Genomic DNA, 22,143 nt, shown 5'->3' on the forward strand with positions numbered 1-22,143 from the left:
AATATCTTCATTAATTTCTTCAGAGATAACGTTAAATTCCAAACAGTAGATTTTATTTCTAATATCCATAAACTCCAGATCTTTTTCCAATTCCACATTTGTTCCAATCTCCAGGGCTTGTATCTTCCCTTTATTTTTTCTTTTCTCATCTCTGATCTCATTCTCCTCTCTCACAGGATCCCCTATTTCTTTAAGCTCCTGCGTCATTTTGCTCAGTTCAATTTTCAGCTCCTTACTGCCCTGTCGCAGGGTTTGTTTCGTTATCTCAATCTCATCCATTATTTTCTGAAACATAATTACTTCCAGATTCTCAGCCACTTTCTTGATTGCCATTTTTAAAACCACGAAAACAAAACAAAACAAAAATAAAGAACCACTTCTTATTTCAGCAACAATTGGGTTAATATTCCAGGCTTGATGACATCACAGTATAAACAGAGCAGCCTGCCTTATCTCTCTATGTTCAAGAATACAAAACAAATTTAGTTCCCAGCATCAAAACAGTTAGTGGCGTCGTGAAGAAGCAGATTCGTCAAAATAAAATAGACCAAAAAGAGAATAGTCCCAGACAATATAATGTTCCAAAGTTCATATTTTTTATTTTTTTCTCCTCGGAATAGAAATCCCTCTTCTGTTTATATCTTTAGAATGCACTTCCAGGACAGCTTTTTGCAATAGAAGCAGAGATAAGCTGTTAATTTCGTGAATAACAGAGAAGAGTTATAGCTCACCCAGAAGTTCTTTAAAGCTGATTCATTTGACAAATCTCTTTTTGCTGCAACAATTTAAACCAAGTAAAAAAAAAAGATAGAAAGAAGGGTGCTTGCCTGTTAGTCCGTTTCCTCTTTAAAGAAAAGATAAACGTGTCGCATTAATCAGATAGAGCTTGTTCGGAAGTCCATCCGGCATCGCTGGCTGGACCTTTTCTCATAAATTAATGAAATCCAGTCCTCCCAACAAAAACAGGCTTTTGAGGTTGATCTCTACGTTTCTCCCTGCCCAGGAGAAATTTCATCAGTCAAAAAAAAAATGTTCTGACTGATTTATATCTGAAAAAGCTTCTTCTGAGGCGGGAGCCCGTCTCAAAAGCAGGCACAAGCGAAGTCACCCAGGAAACGGTGAATATCCAAGGAGTGAGGGGTCATCCAGAAAGCTTGCCTGTGGCCCTGGTGAAAATGGCGTGGAGAGTCCGAGGGGGCAGATATAAAGTAGGCATTAATGCCCAACAACAAGAACCAGTGATACTGGGAAGAGATGTTATGGGGGCACAAGGGAAAATATATGTGGTGACCAGACAGCAACTTGGCGGAGAAACAGAAGCCATGTTAAGGGGGGCTGAAACAAACAGGGTGGAATCTGTTAACCAGCCTCAGGTCCCCATAGCAACCCTTGGCAGGCCTGCTGAAGGAGACAAACTGTATCAACTGGTCTCTGGGGAAGAGACAGAGCATTTCAGAGAAGAACTGAATAAGGATACCAGTTTGAATCAAATAAAGGAGCAAGCCCTGACCCAACAGATTCCTTTCACTGACAAACTGAGGAATCAAGTTGTGTGTGAGAATGGGATTTTATATAGACTGTGGATGCCTGCTGAGAGAAAGGATGAATGTGAACCAGTGAAGCAATTGATAGTACCTAGCAAATACAGAACCAGATTGCTAGAGGTAGCCCACGATGTCCCATGTGCAGGACATCTGGGAATAAAAAAGACCAAGAGGAGATTGGCAGCACACTATTATTGGCCAAACATCTCCAAAGATGTAAAACAACATTGTCTATCTTGTGGAATATGCCAAAAGGTGGGGAAAAGTGGAGTAAAGACTAAGGCACCCTTAAAGCCCCTTCCTATAATTGGACAACCCTTTTATAGAGTGGGAATAGATTTGGTGGGCCCTTTTTCCAAACCCACAAGGCATGGCAAGAAATATCTATTGGTGGTGGTGGATTTTGCCACCAGGTACCCAGACGCAGAAGCACTAAGATCCGTGGAAGCCCCTGTAGTGGCAGAGGCTTTATTAACAATCTTTATGAGGCTGGGTTTCCCTCATGAAGTGCTGACGGATCAAGGCAGTGTATTCATGGGAGAAATGATGCAATGTATGTGGAAATGTTGTGGTCTAAAACATCTAAAGACCACTACTTACCATCCCACCACTAATGGGCTAACAGAGAGATTCAATGGCGTTTTGAAGGGCATGATCAGAAGCTATGTTCAAGATCACCCACAAGACTGGGATGAACGGTTGGGATGCTTCCTATTTGCATACAGAGAAGTCCCTCAGGAGTCAACAGGCTTCTCACCCTTTGAACTGATGTTCACTAGAAAAGTGAGGGGACCTTTGGAACTGTTAAAAAATTCATGGGAAGGAACCCTGGGAGAGTACAGAACATCTGTAGTAGATTTTGTATTGGAATTCCGCAATAAATTAACATCAATGATGGAGGTGGTGAAAAAGAATTTGAGTCAAGCACAGCAGAAGCAAAGTTACTGGTATGACAGAACAGCCAGGGAACGTGTGTATGATGTGGGAGATATGGTTATGGCGTTCATACCCAGGAAACATGACAAATTACAGGCTAACTGGGAAGGACCATATACCATCAGAGAAAGGCTTGACACAGTGACATATGTAATCACCACAGACCAATTAAACAAAAACAAAGTGGTTCATGTAAATATGTTAAAGCCTTACCATACCAGGGATGCACAGGTGTTGCAAGTTACCTTATTCCCTGAGGGAAGTGGGCCTGAACTTCCGGATTTGGTACAGGAAAGCAAAGACAAAGGAGGGGTAGATCAAGTGGAATGGTCAGAGGAGGTGAAGGAGGAAGTAAAGGAAGAGATTCTGAGAGTTTTGAAAAACTATGGGAATCTCTTTAGTAATAAACCTGGCCGAACCAGTATAGCCAAACATTCCATTAATACTGGAGATCATGCCCCAATCAGATCTATGCCATACCGTGTGAATGGGAAAGTTTTGAGTGAGATCAAAAAGGAGGTGGAAGATATGCTGGAATTAGGAGTGATCAGGGAAGCCATCAGTCCCTGGGCCTCAAGTATTGTCCTGGTTCCAAAAAAAGATGGAACGACAAGGTTTTGCAAGGAGGGCGCATGAGAAGAACATTTTCCCAGGTGGAGGACTTTGTTTACAGAGATTGCAAAATGAGCTTAGCTGAAGGTGCTGAAATCTGCAGAAGACATCTGTGGAGGGAAAATGAATCCTGGAGCCACCATCCAGTGAACTTCATGGAAGTGAAAGCTATCAGAAATATGATGTAAGACCTTCACCTATGCTGGGCCGCCGCCGCCGCCGCCGCCGTTTCCTGGTTGCCGGATCGGAGCTGGGGATGGGGTGCGGCCCTTCGGCGGGCCTGGGGCTGCGGCCTCTATTCGGGAGACAGCGTTGTTCACCGCAGCAGTTTTTCCATTGGCTGCTGGGATTGGGGCGCGCCCCTGCAGCCTCCGTTGTCCTGCCGTGCTGGCCTTGCTCGTTTCGCCTTGTGTCGGCCGCGTTTTGCCTCTCATCGCCTTTGCTTTTGGCTTCTCGGGGAGAACTTTCCTGTTGGTCGCGTCTTCGTGGGGCCTGTTTGTGCCGCCTCTTGCTGTTTGCTACGCTGGATGCTGAGAGTGAGAGGAGATGTCGCTTTCGGTTTCGCAAATGACGCACCATGTGGACTATACGGGCCAGAAGCTTTGTTGAACTTTGCTGTGGTGACCTTTACCTGTTGTTTTAGTTTTATTGCTGTTTTGATGTTGTGATACTTATATATTATGACTTTGTACATCGCTCAGAGTGGCTCGGTTTCCAGCCAGATGGGCGATAAATAAATCGCAGAAATAAATAAATAAATCGCAGAAATAAATCAATAAAATCACGGTCCCAGATGCATATCCCATGCCCAGGGTAGACGCAATGTTAGAGTTATTGGGGGCAGCAACCATTATCTCTACGTTAGACCTCTGTAAAGGATTTTGGCAAATGGAACTAGACGAGCAATCCAGAGCCAAAACTGCCTTCAGTACACCAGATGGGTTATATGAGTTTGTGACCTTACCCATGGGACTAAGGAACTCACCAAGTTCATTTCAGAGGCTAATCAATACTGTGTTGCGAGGCATGTCAGATTTTGCAGTGGCCTATATCGATGACGTGGCCATTTTTAGCAAATCGGTGCCTGAGCATGTCCAACACCTGACAACAGTATCAGAGGCCTTAAGAAAAGCAGGCCTCACAATAAAAGCTAAGAAATACCAGTTTGGACTAAAGGAAGTAATCTATTTAGGACATAAGGTGGGGAGTGGGAAAATCACCCCCTTATGGAGCAAGGTGGAGGCAATACAAGCGTGGCCTATCCCCTTAACCAAAAAACAAGTAAGGGCATTTCTAGGTGTGGCTGGTTTTTATAGGAAGTTTGTGAGAAATTTTGGGGAAATAGCAACCCCCTTGCATGAATTAACAAAGAAGAAGTGTTCTGAGCGGGTGGTATGGACGGATGAATGTCAGAAGGCTTTTGATCTGCTGAAGCAAGCCTTGTGCCAAGGACCCATATTAATAGCACCAGACTATGAGCAACCATTCATCGTGGCTACAGATGCGTCAGACCTCGCGCTGGGAGTCGTCTTGCTGCAGGAGAGAGAAGGCACCAGACATCCAGTGGCGTATCTGAGTCGCAAGCTGACGCCGAGGGAGAAAAACTATTCGTCGGTCCAAAAGGAGTGCCTAGCGGTCGTGTGGGGACTGAACAAGTTGCGCCCATACGTGTGGGGACGAAGATTCACGGTAACAACGGATCATCGGGCCCTGTTATGGTTGCAGACTATGAAAAACCATAACACTATGCTGCAGAGGTGGTCCTGGGCCCTACAGGACTATCAAGTGGACTTCTAGTTCATAAAAGGCAAGGACAATGTATTGGCCGATGGACTGTCAAGGCAGGTGGCTGGGACTGTAGTGACGTGACCGGACGGAGGAACAAAGAAAGACATTTTTCCCAGAGAGACTTGTTTATATTGTTAACGCGACGCATAAATCCTGGAACAGGAATAATACTCTGCCATTGTTTTAAGGGGGGGGAAATGTGATGTTCCTGTATTAGTGTAAATAGGGTAAGTGCTGTTTGTATAGGAGATACATGGTAAGTAGAATGAAAGAGGAAGGGGGAGTGAATGGGCAGTAGAATGCTGGATGATTGGCTGAATGTTTAAAATGGCTGACAGCATAAAAGGAAGAATGACAGGTAAATCTGTGTGGACGTTGGTGGACTTGAGAGGGTTGTTTTGGTGGGTTTTGACAGGAGATTGTGTGGAGAGTTGGTGGACATTGGTGGACTTGAGAGGGTTGTTTTACTGGGTTTTGAGAGGAGATTGTGTGGAGAGTTGGTGGATGTGAGGAGAGGGTGGAGTTCGGATTAATACTAAGACCAGTACCTCAGGAATAGATGAAACCATATGCTTAAGTGCCTTTTAAAGTAATCTTGTTATCTCTGTTATATAATAAAATACTTATTTGGTTTACCAAAGGCCTGATCCTTGGCTGGGGTTTCACAGACCAGAAGGGAGGGTAAGGTAAATACCAAGGCTGAAGAGTGACAAATGGTGGCAGCGGGGAAGGGAAGAATATAACACCACAAGTATTCAGAGCAAACCAGAATTATAAGCATTCTGAGTAAATCAAAGGGATTGGGACAGTTTAAACACACAGTCACAGAGGTAACCTAATTGAGGGAGACTCAGGCCGAGTCTCTGGGACTGCTGGTTATAGGACGTGACTGGTGGTGCTGCCTAGCAGGGGGATCTGTTGAGATCTGTGCTAGAGCGGGGAGAGAAACCATAAAAAAGGACAGTCCGGACTGGTGGAGTCCCTGGTGGTGCCTAGAGACAGGCAGTAACCACGAGCAGGTAGGAACCTGACAGGGAGAGCCAGGGAAGGGCGTCACAGTACCAGAGATCATATCACAAACATACGTTGGATAATGGAACGGACCAGGGAATTTCAGAAGAAAATCACTCTGTGCTTTATAGACTACAGCAAAGCCTTTGACTGTGTAGATCATAAAAAACTATGGAATGCTTTAAAAGAAATGGGGGTGCCACAGCATCTGATTGTCCTGATGCGCAAACTATAGTTTGGACAAGAGGCAGGACAGAATATGGAGAAACAGATTGGTTCCCCATCAGAAAGGGTGTGAGACAGGGGTGTATTTTATCACCCTATTTGTTTAATCTGTACGCAGAACATATCATTTGGAAAGCGGGATTGGACCAAGTTGAAGGAGGTGTGAAAATTGGAGGGAGAAATATCAATAATTTAAGATATGCAGACGATACCATACTCTTAGCAGAAACCAGTAATGATTTGAAACGAATGCTGATGAAAGTTAAAGAGGAAAGCACAAAAGCAGGACTACAACTGAACGTCAAAAAGACTAAAGTAATGACAACACAAGATTTATGTAACTCTAAAGTTGACAATGAGGACATTGAACTTGTCAAGGATTATCAATACCTCAGCACAGTCATTAACCAAAATGGAGACAATAGTCAAGAAATCAGAAGAAGGCTAGGACTGGGGAGGGCAGCTGTGAGAGAACTAGAAAAGGTCCTCAAATGGAAAGATGTATCACTTAAAACCAAAGTCAGGATCATTCAGACCATGGTATTCCCAATCTCTGTGTATGGATGTGAAAGTTGGACAGTGAAAAAAGCGGATAAGAGAAAAATCAACTCATTTGAAATGTGGTGCTGAAGGAGAGCTTTGCACATACCATGGACTGCGAAAAAGACAAATAATTGGGTGTTAGAACAAATTAAACCAGAACTATCACTAGAAGCTAAAATGATGAAACTGAGGTAATCATACTTTAGACACATCATGAGAAGACATGATTCACTAGAAAAGACAATAATGCTGGGGAAAACAGAAGGGAGTAGAAAAAGAGGAAGGCCAAACAAGAGATGGATTGATTCCATAAAGGAAGCCACAGACCTGAACTTACAAGATCTGAACAGGATGGTTCATGACAGATGCTCTTGGAGGTCGCTGATTCATAGGGTCGCCATAAGTCATAATCTACTTGAAGGCACATAACAAGAACAACAACAGTAATTTTTGTGTAATATGAAGAAAAATGGCAATTATGTAAAATGGTTACACACAGTTATACACAGTTGTGTAATATGAGGGAAAATTGCAGAACGATGATTAAATAATTTATTATTATTCCAGTTACCATTCTAATTTACCTTAGGTGAATATCAAAACAAAGCAGTAGATTGTCCGATCGTTCTCAACGAAGTGGCCTACCCTAATTCCAGACAAGCATAAGCCAATCTGCTATCTATTGCAGTCCATCTTCTGTAGTCCATTCCCACCCACCCCATCCTTCCAGGAAGCTTGTGACTCGTATTTGAAATCTCAAGTCCTGTAATATCATTCTTTATTCATCCCAATTTAGTGAGAGAGAAATTTGTTGCAAGCTGGAATGTGTGTCCTGTGGTAGAAAACTGGCAAGAGTAAGATTCTTTTTTTCCCTTTCATTTGTTCAGCAGGCATTGCTTTTATTGCAGGTTTTTTTATTAAACAGTTTTTTAAAAAATCTCAGGGAAGAAAAAGCTCCTTTTTTAGAAACGTGTATGTGTCCAAGATTTTATGTATACCATCCAGCTAGATGTATATTAACAATTTATACAGTAAAGTTGAACAATGAAAGACAAATCAAAACAAAGCATGGGAACGAGAGTGCTTGGCCACCCTTACTGTCCAGGGTCTAAAGGAAGCTATGGGGATTTTGAGTATTGTTTCATTTGTAGCCAAGAAAGAATTGTGCTTCTCCCTCAGAAACATTGCATGCTGAAAGTTTGTTCTTGAGGCTTTCTGGCACTAAGGGTGCCATACTAGTTGCATTCTCCTAAACTGATGATGGAAAAACATGTTGATAGCTGTATGAGAACAGAAGTTCCTGTTTGGATTTTGTACTTGGGTATACATGGCTATGAAAAGCAGGTAGATGCTTTTTTTTAGCATTTAGCCTTTGAGTATATTCCCTCTGAGACAACATTTACCACCTTAGTGGAAGGGAAGAACCATCAAAATAAGAGTCGCTGCTTTCTTTTATAGATTGGCTTTGTGCCATCTGTAATAGCAGTAATGGTCTAGAGTCCACTTTGGATCCCACAAAGACCCAAAATGCAACACCTTGGAAACAAATCTCACAGCCATCCCCTGCCCCATTGGATGGATGCTTTTCATGCTGCCTTCAGTCTGTTGGTATTACACATAGGCATGGTTGTGTACTGGCAACTGCATGCAGAACCATGGGTATATTGACCTTAAATGCACAACTCCAAGCAAGGCTTGTAGGCGCTTTCAGTAGTATACTACAGTCATGAATTATTTCTCAGCTACACTGCTTGAGCCTTCTATCAAATAATCCAATGTACTTAGGAATGCATATCTTCTTCTGTTGCAGATAGCTAACAATAATGGTCACTATGGAACCTCAAATGACTGAACTTTAAATTTGCTTCTTCTCGCAAGAGGGGGTGGGTAGGAATAGCTAGCACAGTGGATAGGCCTTGTCTCTGGGGCCAGGAAACTAGTTCTCAGTTTTCAAATCCAAAGGAGGAATAGCTTCTCCTCTCAACTCCCAGAAAACCTCTTGCCTTTATCATAGGCAGGTAGATTCCAGCAGAGTTGCAGCATTTTATAAGGGTCCAGCAGCCAAAAAGAAAAAGAACCAAGTCAAGCATCCACAGAGAGACACACCTAACCTGCTTTCTCCATCCTACATAGGTGGGCCACTCTAACATGGAAATCCATCTGTGCCTCATGGCAAAGATACCTCCCTCTCTGTTGCATATATAACAGAGGTAGCCAACATGGTACCTTCCAGATGAAGTCCCAGATTGTTACAACTTAATCAAAGTGACAAGATATAAATTGACTTCTGTAGCAATAGCTGAGGTGTTCTATCATTGGACCATTCAAGACATGTAGGTTTTGGTATCTTTTGCTGAAAATAGGTGCTCTAAGAGAAAGGGAACTGGGAGCAATACTGACAGGGAGGTGCCTGGGGAAATTAGCAGATCTGCACTCATGCTTAAATTGCAGTATTTCACTTAATCCTGCTAAAATGCTTTTGGTTTTTTTATAAGGCCTGTTGAAGATGCTGTGGAGGTTTTGGAACTAGTTAATATGGGCGTACAATTGAGAGTCAAGCATCCAACACTTGTACATGGTCATTCCTCTCATTCTCATCTTCTGATAACCTTGACAATAACCACAAAGGCAGTCTCGGAGGATAACTTGGGTAAGTTGCTTGTTTATAGCGTGCCTCTAAATTTTGTCATGGAAGCCACAACCCTTCGCAAAGTAATTGCTTTGCTTTTACTTCAACATAGCTAACCTTTCAGTCAGATCAGATATGTAATTAGCTAGACTGCTTTAATGAATTCCAAATTGAAACTCACTACTGCCATTTCCTATTATTTAAATTGAGGCTGGAGAAAAACCTGAGAACCACTGTCTTGGCATCATTCTGGGACTAATGTGGGGCTGCTTCTTCCTAACTTGACACTGGGAATCTCTGCTGACTCCTGTTTTTTATAGGTTTAAGTTAGGTTGGATTTATTAAATGTATACCCTACCTAGTCTAGTCAAAGGTCTTGATAGCTTATTTCTATAGATGTACTTTACAAAAATGGAACCATAATAAAATCCTATTATAAACTGTTATAACAAAATACTAAATCAGTATAAATATAAAAATGTCTGAGCATAAGCTAGCCAGCCTATCCAACTTACTAACATACAAGCTGCATAAAAGACTGAAAAGGTTTGAAAGAGTCCTTTCTATTTCATTTTAAAAAACTATAAACTTGGGCTTGCATGGTTCCCCTTCAGTAGTAAATTATACAGCACCAGGGTCATCACTGAGGAAGCCTTGATGCATTCCTCATTAATGCTGCATCCTACAGTAAGTGAAATCTAAGCAGGACCAATCCTGCAGACAATGAAAATGTGGAAAGACTCATAACCACTCTTGGGGACTGCCTTTATCTGGTGAAGAAAGACATGAAAATGAGCAATTGTGAAGGTTTTGTGACTGGTAGGTACAGTTCACTGCACTCTAAAAACAAGCACATTTAATCAACTACGATACAAACTTAAATAAAATAAAATAGTTCTGCAGGTTGGAGTGAGAAGAACTGGCTTAGGAGGGTGCTGATTGATTGGTATTTGAAGATCACAAAACCCTTCCTTTCCCCACAGTCCCCAGAGTAACACAGAGAGTGCATCTCTACGCTAGTAGAAGTGTATAACAACCACCGGAAAAGGTAATTACTGGGTCACCTGGATCTGTCCTTGGTCCTAACCCAGAACCTGAACTGAACTAACCCCTCTTTTCTGTGTGTCTGTCTTCACTTCTCTGGAGTTAGAAATAATTTTTTCTCATTATTTTTCTTTCCATCATCCAGCTATTCCCTGGGCAGGTGACCATTCTAGTCAAAAGACGGGTAAAGAACATATCTTTACCTCTCCTCATGCAGTGAAAGATGACAAGCCCTCCCTTCCTTCCAGAGTTTCTTCGCCGACTCAGTTCTTCAGTGAATCTACAGAGAAGCTTAAGAGATTGAGAACAAAACTGCAACTGGTGGATTTGGCTGGCAGTGAATGTGCTGGTAAGTCAGCCTTTGGGACAAAACAACTTCACTCTGGTGAAGGTGGAAACCTACCAGGAGATCAGATTGCATTTAGTTGATTTAACTAAGTGCCTGCTGAAGGTATGTGCACTGTGTTCAGCTCCAGGAGCCACATCAGAAACAGATCAGGTTAAATTGTTAATGTGTAAGGCTGATGTGCCTGTTGAGTGTGCTGAGACTGGTTATATCTGAACCATAAATTGCTTATACTGTAAAGAAATGTTACAGAGCTCCAAGTGCACCTCCTAAATTTTATTGACAGAACTCTCTAGTTTAAACTTCTACTTGATTCAAATTTTTCTGATCTTTTGTTAACTTTCCTTTTGCAGACCAGTTTACCTTTCAACTATCGCTCTTCCTCTGCTGTTCCTAGAATCCCTTGATGCCTAGCAATGAAAGCCCACTGTCCCCTGCCCCAGTCCTTAAAAGCTGGTCTGCATAGAGGCTCTAGTACCATATATTCCTTGACTGCTGTTCCCACCCCCTTTCTCCTGAACTGAATATTTAGTTAATTTATGGAATGCTAGTGTCATATTGTATCACAATTGGTACAATTTGGAGCATTTTTTCTCTCTCCAGAGAAAGCTGTTTGTACTGCTGGAGGAAGCACTTTGAATCCAAACTGCTTTCCCTGCAGAGAGGAAAATGCTCTGTGTTTTAGGAACATTTTTCCCTCTGCAGAGATTTCAAAGCCTCTTTGAAGGTGCACTTAGCATTGAAAGTACATCTTCAAAGCAGGTTGTTCTAATGTCTTTTTTCTAAAAGAGGTTGCTCTAACAGAGGCCTCCTTTGAATTTTGTCAGGTGTCAACACCTGACATCATTGTGACATCAGGTGATTGACAGGCTTGGTGGTACCACCTACCTGTCAAAGGTGGCTCATGGGGAGTGGGGGAGATAAAGATCTGGCCCACTGGTGAGATTCAGTTCCCTGCTCCTGCAATACAATAAGCTTTCTTAGCCAGTTTTGGATCAAATCACTTTTTATTTTTGTCATCTAGTAAAAGTGCCCATCTTATGGTAATAACAGAGCATGCAAGAGAAGGGAGGGCCTTTATGTTGTACAAGGATGCATTGGCATACAAAACTAAGAATGCCTGAGTGGAGTGTGGCAGAATCTCAAGAACCACCATGCATCTTTGGGACCATCCCATTTCTATCACAGAGAGGGCAGATTTTGTTCTCACTATAATCTCCACCAGTACATTGTTTTACTTTTTCCGGTAAGAATTGATGACAAACATCCTGTTGTATAAAAGAAAGTAAAGGGCTGTACTCTGTGACAGTATTAGGTTGGGAGCCAAACCTGCTTCATGCCCTATGAATCAGCCACTGAGAAACAAGTTTACTTTGCATTACCCTACCCATTCATCTGTATAGCCCTGTCCTGGGTTCTATTCCTTGGTGATGCTGGGGTTTAGCAAAACTGGCTTTCATATGGGCAAGTGGGACTGGCAACAAAATGTTCCAGGATGAATGCTCCTATTCAGTGTTTCAACCATTGAGCCACGCCTTTTTCTATGTCTTGGTTCCCCTTCCCCACACATTTGACATTCGGTGGCCACTGAGCATCTTCATTCCTCTTTAGGCTGTTTGCCCGCTAAACACTTGTTGTACGTCTGCAAGCCTCAGAGCTTCCCCTGAGCCTGCTTATACCTTTCCCTTGTTTGTGGGTTAGGGGGTTTGGGCTCCTTAAGGACAGACACTTGGAGAATGAGTTCACTGTTGTGGATATATGGTAGACCTAACTCCTGACCTGAACTCACCTTGGGGCATACGGAAAGGGGGCAGTGGTGAGGAACAAGGTGAGGAACTTGCAGAGTGCCCTTGGCTTCCCAATTCCTCTCCTACCATAATGCATAGTCGTAGTTAGGCACAAGGCATGTTCAGGCTACTGCTTAATAGATATTGCTTTCACAGTGCAAAACCACCGAGGAATGTCTGCAATTTAAGATCGTTTAAAGTGCACAAATGGTTTAAATACATTCAATCCTTGTCAAAATCAACATAATTCAGTATGGCTTCTTCAGCCTTCTCATGAAAAACAATACCAGGAGGGATGTTGATGTATCGTGTAAGCAATTTCCTGTTTTCTTTGGCTCCCCCCTCCCCTCCCCCATGCTTTCTTCCTCTTCAAACACAGTCCTTTCAGAAATCTGATTATTTATTTCCTAAAGGACAAGCTTCCTTACCAAGAAAAGCCACTCAGTCAAATGTAACATTCCAGAAATAATGTTTTGAAAACTGAACCTATGTTATGAAAGAGCTTTTTACATTGCTGCCAAGAGTTCTCTTCTCTGGTCACTGTTAACTTTTTTTTTTAAAGGAACTTTTAAAAGATGCATATTTTCTTTGTTGTGGGTGTTAAGTCTTTTTTTTTTAAGCCGATGTGCAGTTGAGCAATTCTGCAATATTTCTATTGCTCATTAAGAGCAACCATTTGCTGGTCTGTTCTTTTGAAAGGATAGATCCCCAGGTGGTATCACTCAGTATCACTAATGAGCTGCAGTGATTAATGCCAATTTGTCTCAGCTAACCTTTTACATAATAAATAGATTAACACTGCAATCCTAAGCATGTTTACTCAGAATTAAATCCATCTGTGTTCATTGGGACTCACTCCCAAGCAAATGGATTTAGGATTACAGCCTAAATTCTGCTCTTGATTATGATAAATTTCTGGAGGACTTTTTTACTGGGATAAAGTCACTTGCACTATGTCAGCATTTCCATTTTGAATATTTAATTTGAATGTATCATCATTAAATTTTGAATCTGCCAGGACTTGGACTCCAATGTTATAGCAGTTGAATCACAGAAGGTATCCAGAGCACAGCCTTGTCCTGATTGTTTGGATGAGTTTCAGTTGGTGCAGCTCAAGGACGTTGACAAGGTGCTTGGACAGGTGCGCGCGACCACTTCTGCTCTGGACCCTTGCCCCTCATGGCTAATAAAAGCTAGCAGGGATGGAACAGCCGGTTGGGCCAGGGAGGTGGTTAATGCCTCACTGTGAGAGGGAGTGGTCCCTGGCTGCCTAAAAGAGGCGGTAGTGAGACCACTTCTGAAAAAATCTTCCCTAGACCCAGAAGATCTTAATAACTGTAGACCGGTGGCAAATGTCCCATTCCTGGGCAAGGTTCTGGAACGAGTGGTTGCTAGCCAGCTCCAGACACTCTTGGATGAGACCGATTATCTGGATCCATTTCAGTCGGGTTTCAGGCCTGGTTTTGGCACGGAGACAGCCTTGGTCGCCCTGTATGATGATCTTTGTCGGGAGAAAGACAGGGGGAGCGTGACTCTGCTGATTCTCCTTGATCTCTCAGTGGCTTTTGATACCATTGACCATGGTATCCTTCTGGGGAGACTCGCTGATCTGGGAGTAGGAGGCACTGCTTGGCAGTGGTTCTGCTCCTACTTGGCGGGTCGCCTCCAGAAGGTAGTGCTTGGGGAACATTGTTCGGCACCCTGGGTTCTCCAGTATGGAGTGCCGCAGGGGTCAGTTCTGTCCCCCATGCTTTTTAACACCTACATGAAGCCGTTGGGTACGGTCATCAGGAGCTTTGGAGTGCGTTGCCATCAGTATGCTGATGACACACAGCTCTATTTCTCCTTTTCATCTTCTTCAGGTGAGGCTGTCAATGTGTTGAACCGTTGCCTGGCTATGACAATGGACTGGATGAGAGCTAATAAACTGAGGCTTAATCCAGACAAGACTGAGATGCTGCTAGTAGGAGGTTCTTCTGACCGGATGGTGGATGTTCAACCTGTTCTGGATGGGGTCGCACTCCCCCTGAAGGAGCAGGTTCGCAGCCTGGGAGTTGTTCTTGATTCATCCCTGTCACTTGAGGCTCAGGTAGCCTCGGTGGCCCGGAATGCATTCTACCAACTTCGGTTGGTGGCCCAGCTGCGCCCCTACCTGGACAGGGAAAATCTCGCTGCAGTTGTCCATGCTCTGGTAACCTCCAAATTAGATTACTGCAATGCGCTCTACGTGGGGCTGCCTTTGAAGACGGTTCGGAAATTGCAGCTCGTGCAAAATGCAGCGGCCAGACTATTGACACGGACAAGGCGGTCCAAACATATAACACCGATTCTGGCCCGCTTGCATTGGCTGCCTATATGTTTCCGGGCTCGATTCAAAGTGCTGGTTTTAACCTATAAAGCCTTACACGGCTTGGGACCATACTACCTGATGGAACGCCTCTCCCGATATGAACCTACCCGTACACTGCGCTCAACATCGAAGGCCCTCCTCCGGGTGCCTCCTCAGAGGGAGGCTCGGAGGATGACAACAAGAACGAGGGCCTTCTCAGTGGTGGCCCCCGAATTGTGGAATGATCTTCCTGACGAGGCACGCCTGGTGCCAACATTACTATCCTTTCGGCGCCAGGTTAAAACTTTCCTCTTCTCCCAGGCATTTTAGCATTTTAGTATTTTAGTATTTAGTATTTTAATATGTTTTTGTTTGTCTTAAAATGTTTACAATTTTGAAATTTGGATGTAGTTTTAAAATTGTTTAAATATGTGTTTTAATTGTAGTTGGAAGTTTTAGTTTGTACACCGCCCAGAGAGCTTCGGCTATGGGGCGGTATAGAAATTTAATAAAATAAATAAATAAATAAACTGCTATATATGTCATGTCAGAATTAACATTAGCTTCTTATTTATGTAAGATGCATACACGTACCTTGTCAGGTGAGTCTCACAAAGTGCCTTACAGTCAAATGGTAAATAAGCATAGATTAAAGCTATACAGTAAAACAGCAAAGAAAAGTGGTAATTGGAAAATAGATCTCTCTCTACCCCTCAGGGCAAGATGCTTCCCACCTCAGCTGGAACACTGGGAGGTAGATGGAGGGCAGCTCTCTAGGCTGGTCTTTTTCTCTCTCTCCTCCCCTCAAGACAAAATTGTCCTGAGATAGCCCTGTAGTGTGACAGTTGAGGGAGGGGAAGGCCTCTTCAGCTGGAATACAGGGTTTTTTCAATAGGTTTCTGTTATGTCATAAATGCCAACTTTCACTCATTGTGGGTGCATTCAGATAAAATGAAGTTGACCTGGTAGAATCACTTCAAAAGTAATGTGAGAATTGCACCTCTGTATGAAAAGCATACTGTATATTTAGGTGTCTAGAAGCATGAAGCTGTGCTTATTACTGTTGTGTTTTCTTCTACTGTGCACTAGGTATGTCTGGTGTGACTGGATCAGTCCTGAGAGAGACATCCTTCATTAATCGCAGCCTGTCTGCTCTAGCTGATGTGCTTCAAGCCATATCAGAACAGCGCTCTCATGTGCCATATCGAAACAGCAAACTCACACATTTACTTCAGGATTCCATAGGTGATTGTAGCTCTTGCTTTCATAACTTCTACTTTCAACCATTCTTCCACATATTGAAGTTCATCTCTGTCAGGTATTTCTCACGTTGCTCTTGAATTCAAGAAGCCTAGATGATGATAAACATGACTCTAAATCAGAAGTCTTCTTGGTCTATGCATAAAACATGCAATAGGATTGCTATGGGTTTAGATTGTGTTCCCCCACCCCGAGGTAGGACTCCTCAAACTTTGGTAGCTATGCAACAAGAATAAGTTCAACACGTAAAGATTTTATTTATTTATTTATTTTATTTGTATTCCCGCCCTTCCTCCCAGCAAGAGCCCAGGGCGACAAACAAAGCACTAAAACAGTTTAAAATATCATAAAAACAGATCTTAAAATACATTAAAACAAAACAGCATTAAAAACATTTTAAAAAACAACCTTAAAAAGGGTTAAAAACATTATTAAAAAACATATTAAACAATTCTGACACAGACGCAGACTGGAATAGGTCTCAACTTAAAAGGCTTGTTGAAAGAGGAAAGTCTTCAAAAGGCGCCAAAAATATAGCAGAGATGGCGCTATGCCCACCATTGAATTGTCATGATGAGAAAAGCTATACTTGTTGAAGTTTTATCCGCTAGGTAGTAAAGATATGGAAGCCTCAACATACACATAAAATGTGCACATTCTGTCTGTTGGCGGTTTCTTTCTCTTTTCTGCCAGCACTTAATTAATCCAAAGAACTTTATTTTGGCATTCAGAAAAGTTAAACAATACAGTATTAACTGAGAAGAGGACTGAAATAACTGTTCAGGTTGAAATAAGTCCAAAGGAGTTTGTGTGAATTGAGACATACATGCATAACCACATGCACCTTTCATTATTCGGTGTATGTTTTTCTGCCTTGGTCCTGGAACATGGGAAATCATAGATAAATACTGTATATAGAGGTCTGCAGAAGAAAGCAATGAAACGCTTCCTCTCAGTTTTAAAATGTGATTATTGGGAAATTTGCTTTCCATTCATGCGTTTAACACAGTGTAGCCATCAGGTATGTCCCCTGAATCAAATTCAGTATTTCATTTTGGAATTGACTGAAAAATCAGTGAAAATGTATGTCTTGTTTATTCTTCTTAGGGGGCGATGCGAAGTTGCTGCTGGTGCTGTGTGTCTCCCCCAGCCAAAAGTATGTAACAGAGACACTACAAACTCTGGGGTTCGGATCTCGCACCCGGCAAGTTCAGAGAGGGCAAGCGAAGAAAAGAAACCAATCGGTGCTAAGCAAATCCAAATAAGACACAAGACTCCTTGGATTAAAGCATTATCAATGAGTTCCTCAGATTGAAATATATCTTGCTGTCATGAAACTGAAAACTGCCACTTAAAATAAGCACTCCTCATTGGCAAGCCATAAACTTGCTTGGCAATGTCTTTCTTCCAAGAATAATGGCATGTATTAACAAAGATCTATCACATAGGGTAGATGAACACATCTATAATTCCTTTTAGGGAAAGCAGCAGTATGATAGTGTTTTACAGGACCAATAGGCATAGCAAAACAAGAGCAGAACCCCCATGATCCTAATCTCTGTTACGCAATGCTGTTAGCTAACAAAGTTGAGTAACAAGAGTATGCCAGACACTCTGTGGTGCATACTGGGTAGCATATATCATGTCTTGAAAGGCTTACCTTTCAGACTTGTATAGTATGATCATATAATACACACAAGTGTAGAAACAATTTTTAATTATTTATTATGTATTTATATACTGCCCTTCAACCAACTGACCCAGGATGATGAACAACAATGTAAACAACAGCAAAAACAATGTAACAATGACAATAAAAAAGCAATGATTAAAAGCATCAGATTGAAACAATTCAGGTTCATAGCTTTAAATGCCTAGAAGAATAAAAAAGTATTCACCTGGTACACAACAGATAGCAAAATAGGTGCCAGGTGAGTATCTTTGTGGAGGGAGTTCCATAAATGGGCTTTCACATGTAAATTATTGTTATCCAAATTCTTATGGATTATGGAAATCAGCATCTAGATTTTTTTTCTCTTTAGATCAAGTTTCTAGCTCTTAAGTTTGCAGTCCTGTGCACACTTACTTGGAAGTACGCCAATTGCTTCTGAGTAAACAATCATGGGATTGGACTCCATGCTAGGCTTGATATGCATGAACGGATCCTGATAAAGTCTTGGAAGAGACACAAAGTATATTGACTGTAATTTCCTTGTGTCTAATTTCCTTAATCTAAGGCTATAATGGCAGCTTGGATAATAAGGACATTATTACCAAGTTGCCACAAAGGGCTAATCGAAGCATGAGGAACCTCAGGCCTCTTTATTTGATCCTCGGGACTCTCCCCCGGCCATGCCATTTTTGAGTACTTTTGCTTGGCTTGAATGTGCGCTTGAACTCTTGCTTGCCTGGAAAGAGGATGGAGTGTGTGGAAACCTCTGACTCCTTTTGCATGGCAGGAATGTAACCTACTGTACAAAGGTAAAAGTCACATCCATTGTTCTGTCCACTTTTGCTTCTTGTCCTGCCCACCACTAGTATGCAGGGAATGTGGCCTTTGTGCTGAAAATGTTTCCATCCCTGGGTCAGTCCATATAACATACCATTTTATTTCATATAAGGAGAACATAATCACATGGGCAAAAATAAATTGATGATAGCCATATATGATCATTCAGTTTGCATATTGCACTTAGCCATGTGACAGTCAGTACTGCTTGTACGGTGAACCAAGGTTTGTATGAACCAGTCCATTCATAGTTTTGCTTCGTACGTAGGTAACCAGAATGTGTGAAATTAATCTTTCGCTGATCAGAAGGTGCAACTTTTCTCATACCAGAAAATTCTCAGAAGAGAACAATTTAGAAAAATAATGACATTATGGAGTGCTCATACCCCCATCATGACATTGTTGTTATTAACATTTCGTACTTCCCTTCCTCAGAGATACTCACAAGGGGGTCATCCTATTTTATCTTCACAGTAATGCCATGAGGAAGGTTAGCTGAGGGATAGGGATTGGCTCAAGGAGAGTTTTGCAGCTGTGTGTAATTTAAGCAGAGCTTGGAAAAGTTACTTTTTTGAACTACAACTCCCATCAGCCCCAGCCAGCATGGCCACTGGATTGGGCTGCTGGGAGTTGTAGTTCAAAAAAGTAACTTTTCCAGACCTCTCTGGTCCATATCCGCCATTCCATTCACTTAGTGCTCAAGGTGGAACACATGAACTTCACTTAAGACCATTTTACATTTCTGTCGCTCCTTCCAGCAAATTAATCCCCAAATTCTCCGGTAAGATGGCTTCCCCATTTTGCAGGAGGGAAATGAAATAAGTGGGAGTGCAATAAGACCTGCACCAGCAGTTGGAACTTCCCTTTTGCTGCTGTTGGTCTCTTCTGAAGGAGAGAAGAGGGAGCCAGCTGTCAGCCATCCAGCCTAGTGAGAGGACCCTTCCCCTCTGAACTGTAAGCCAGGCTGCTGAGCTTTGTTGTCTGTTAGCTTTCTTTTTTGCTTTGTGGTTATGGAATGACATTAGATTTCTTTTGTAATACTGAATTTGTTTGTTAAACTGTTGGTTTTTGTTCTATTTGATGTTTTTGTTCTGTTTTGTGCTTTTGTATTTTGAATGTTTGTGGTAAGCCTCTCTGGGCACAGCTTGCTGTGGAAAAACAGCGTTATATAAATAAACCAACCAAAAAAAGTGAAAGGCACAGCAGGATCACAAATTCATGGCAGGGAAAGCATTGGCAGGAACAGGTAATATGCTCTTCTCGCCTAAGCTCTGTCTGCTGCCATCTTTGCTGCACGTGGTGACTTCAGGTATGGGGACAATGATGGCAGGGAAAGAGTTCTAAGCAACTTAAAAGATCAAGAGAGATTCAGTGGTATGTGGTGGATTTTAATAACATCTCGTTTGTTTTATGTGCTGTTTTAATACTCTGTGGAGGCCCATGATTCACTCTGATTTTTTTTTAATGCCTCAAGTGATCACAACTGCCTCCAGACTTGGGATAGAGGTCACTGGCAGGTCACTGCAAGGAGACTTAAATTGTAGCTAGCTGACCTAGAAGACTGGAGCTTATAGCACTCCACGTCTCTTAACCTTCCCGAGCATAAATATTTACCCAGAAATTTTATAGCATGCTCCAATTGGAATTTCACCCTTCAACATGTACCAGCTGCTGCATTATGCAGGGAGCTGCATGGAGTATGGTCTCTGACCTTTTTGAATGTTTGAATTGCAGTGACATGAATGTACAGCGCAGTGTAAGGAATGGCGGCATATGTTTGCCTTTTCCCTAAAATACTAGTATGTGCACAAGCAAAGAACTTCACATGTGCTTGTAGTCTAAAGAATCTGTGTTAGGGTTACCACCTTCCCCATTATTCACATGTATGGTGTCCATGCATACATATATTTGGAGAAAGAATAGACAACATTTCTGTGGATTTCCTAGATCAAGTGTGAGCCTATTTCCCAACTTAGGAGTGTTTACTTTTGTTTAATGGTGATAAATTGATAATAAAAATAAGTGCTTGGCTTCTATACTATGTGCTGGGCTGAATGCATTCCTGCTATCCTCAGGATTGCTGTGTTGCTAGAGTATCTTTCTTTGTTTTTCAAAACAACCAGCCTACTTCTATCCATTATTATTTTTCAAGAGAAAAGCTTTAAACTATGGCCACTGCCCGCTTAAATCCCTGGAGCCTTACAGCTATCACTCTGTCAGGGTTTCTAATTCACACTCTGAGCTGCTGAAATGCCTGCTTTGCTTGTGACTGCTCAGAGAGATGTAACAACTCTCTAGCCATTAGTCAGCCTTTGTGTGCCTTTGATGTCTTAGTGTGAAGGACCAAGTCAGTGAGTGTTTTTTCCCTTTGTGCTAGCTAGTCCCTTTAGCCCTGTTGATGGTGTACCTATTTTTGTCCTGGAATGAAAGCCTTAATCTTTCTTCCATTAGATTATCACCTCAAACATCTGTTCTGCTTCACTTGCTTATTATAATGAGACTGGGATAGCCCCAATATCTGCTAATCCTCCACTGTGTACTGTAGTTGAACAAGATTTCTTCAGAGTGAGGATGCCAGCTGCTGTTTTTGCCTCTTCCCTTCACCTATTCAGCCATTTGTAAAGGAATGCAAAAAGGATAAAATGAGATGGGGACAAAAATTAGCATCTTGAGAAGCTCAAGCCTCTAGTAGTTCTTCTGAATAAAATGATGCAAGCAATGCTTGCTGGAACTTCAGAAGTGTCAGGATCACTGAGCAGGGCTTAAGGGGTTGGTACTATGCATCCCCATGGCATAATATGCAAATATATCTGATTTGCATACTATATTCACTTGAGGTACTAGTTCCCCTCTGTTCGGCACTGGTTAGGCCTCATCTTGAGTACTGTATCCAGTTCTGGACATTGCAGTTTAGGAAGGATGCAGACAAACTGGAACAAGTTCAGAGGAGGGCAACAAGGGTGATCAGGGGACTGGAAACAAAGCCCTATGAGGAGAGATGGAAAGAACTGGGCATGTTTAACCTTGAGAAGAAAAGACTGAGGGGAGATATGATAGCACTCTTCAAGTACTTGAAAGATTGTCCCACAGAGGAGGACCAGGATATCTTCTCAATCATACTAGAGTGCAGGACATGGAATAATGGGCTCAAGTTACATAAAGCCACATTTCGGTTGAACATCAGGAAAAACTTCCTAACAGAGCGGTACAACAATGCAGCCAATTACCTACGGAGGTAGTGGGCTCTCCAACACTGAAGGCATTCAAGAGGCAGCTGGACAGCCACCTGTCAGGTATGCTTCAAGTTGGATTCCTGCATTGAGCAGGAGATTGGACTTGATGCCCTTATGGGCCCCTTCCAACTCTACTATTCTATGATTCTACATTTTTCTTAACTCAAGGGATGTAGGTTTCATTGACACAGAATGTACAATGTGTTTATGTGCAGAGAATATACTGGCCTGAAGGTAAAACCCGAGAAATAGAAGGAGAATGACATAGTATTTTACAAAGTGGCAGCTTCTGCTTAAATCATAGTAAGAAAAGTCATAGCATTTTAAATTTGCTGTGAATTTTGGAC

General features: G+C 42.2%; 1 protein-coding gene across 3 annotated transcripts in view; it reads left to right on the forward strand.

The window, feature by feature from the left end:
- KIF25 (kinesin family member 25) overlaps positions 1-18,209 on the forward strand; it is an 81,147-nt gene extending 62,938 nt beyond the window's left edge. For all 3 annotated transcript variants that reach the window (XM_061624399.1, XM_061624401.1, XM_061624400.1), the window contains exons 12-15: positions 9,155-9,309; positions 10,478-10,681; positions 15,884-16,039; positions 17,162-18,209. In XM_061624399.1, the coding sequence (XP_061480383.1) occupies positions 9,155-9,309; positions 10,478-10,681; positions 15,884-16,039; positions 17,162-17,319 (673 nt within the window). In that variant the 3' untranslated portion in view covers positions 17,320-18,209. The remainder of the gene's footprint in view (positions 1-9,154; positions 9,310-10,477; positions 10,682-15,883; positions 16,040-17,161) is intronic.
- The last annotated feature ends 3,934 nt before the right edge of the window (positions 18,210-22,143 follow it).

Source organism: Rhineura floridana, chromosome 4 (genome assembly GCF_030035675.1).
Source record: "Rhineura floridana isolate rRhiFlo1 chromosome 4, rRhiFlo1.hap2, whole genome shotgun sequence".
Classification (NCBI taxonomy): domain Eukaryota; kingdom Metazoa; phylum Chordata; class Lepidosauria; order Squamata; family Rhineuridae; genus Rhineura; species Rhineura floridana.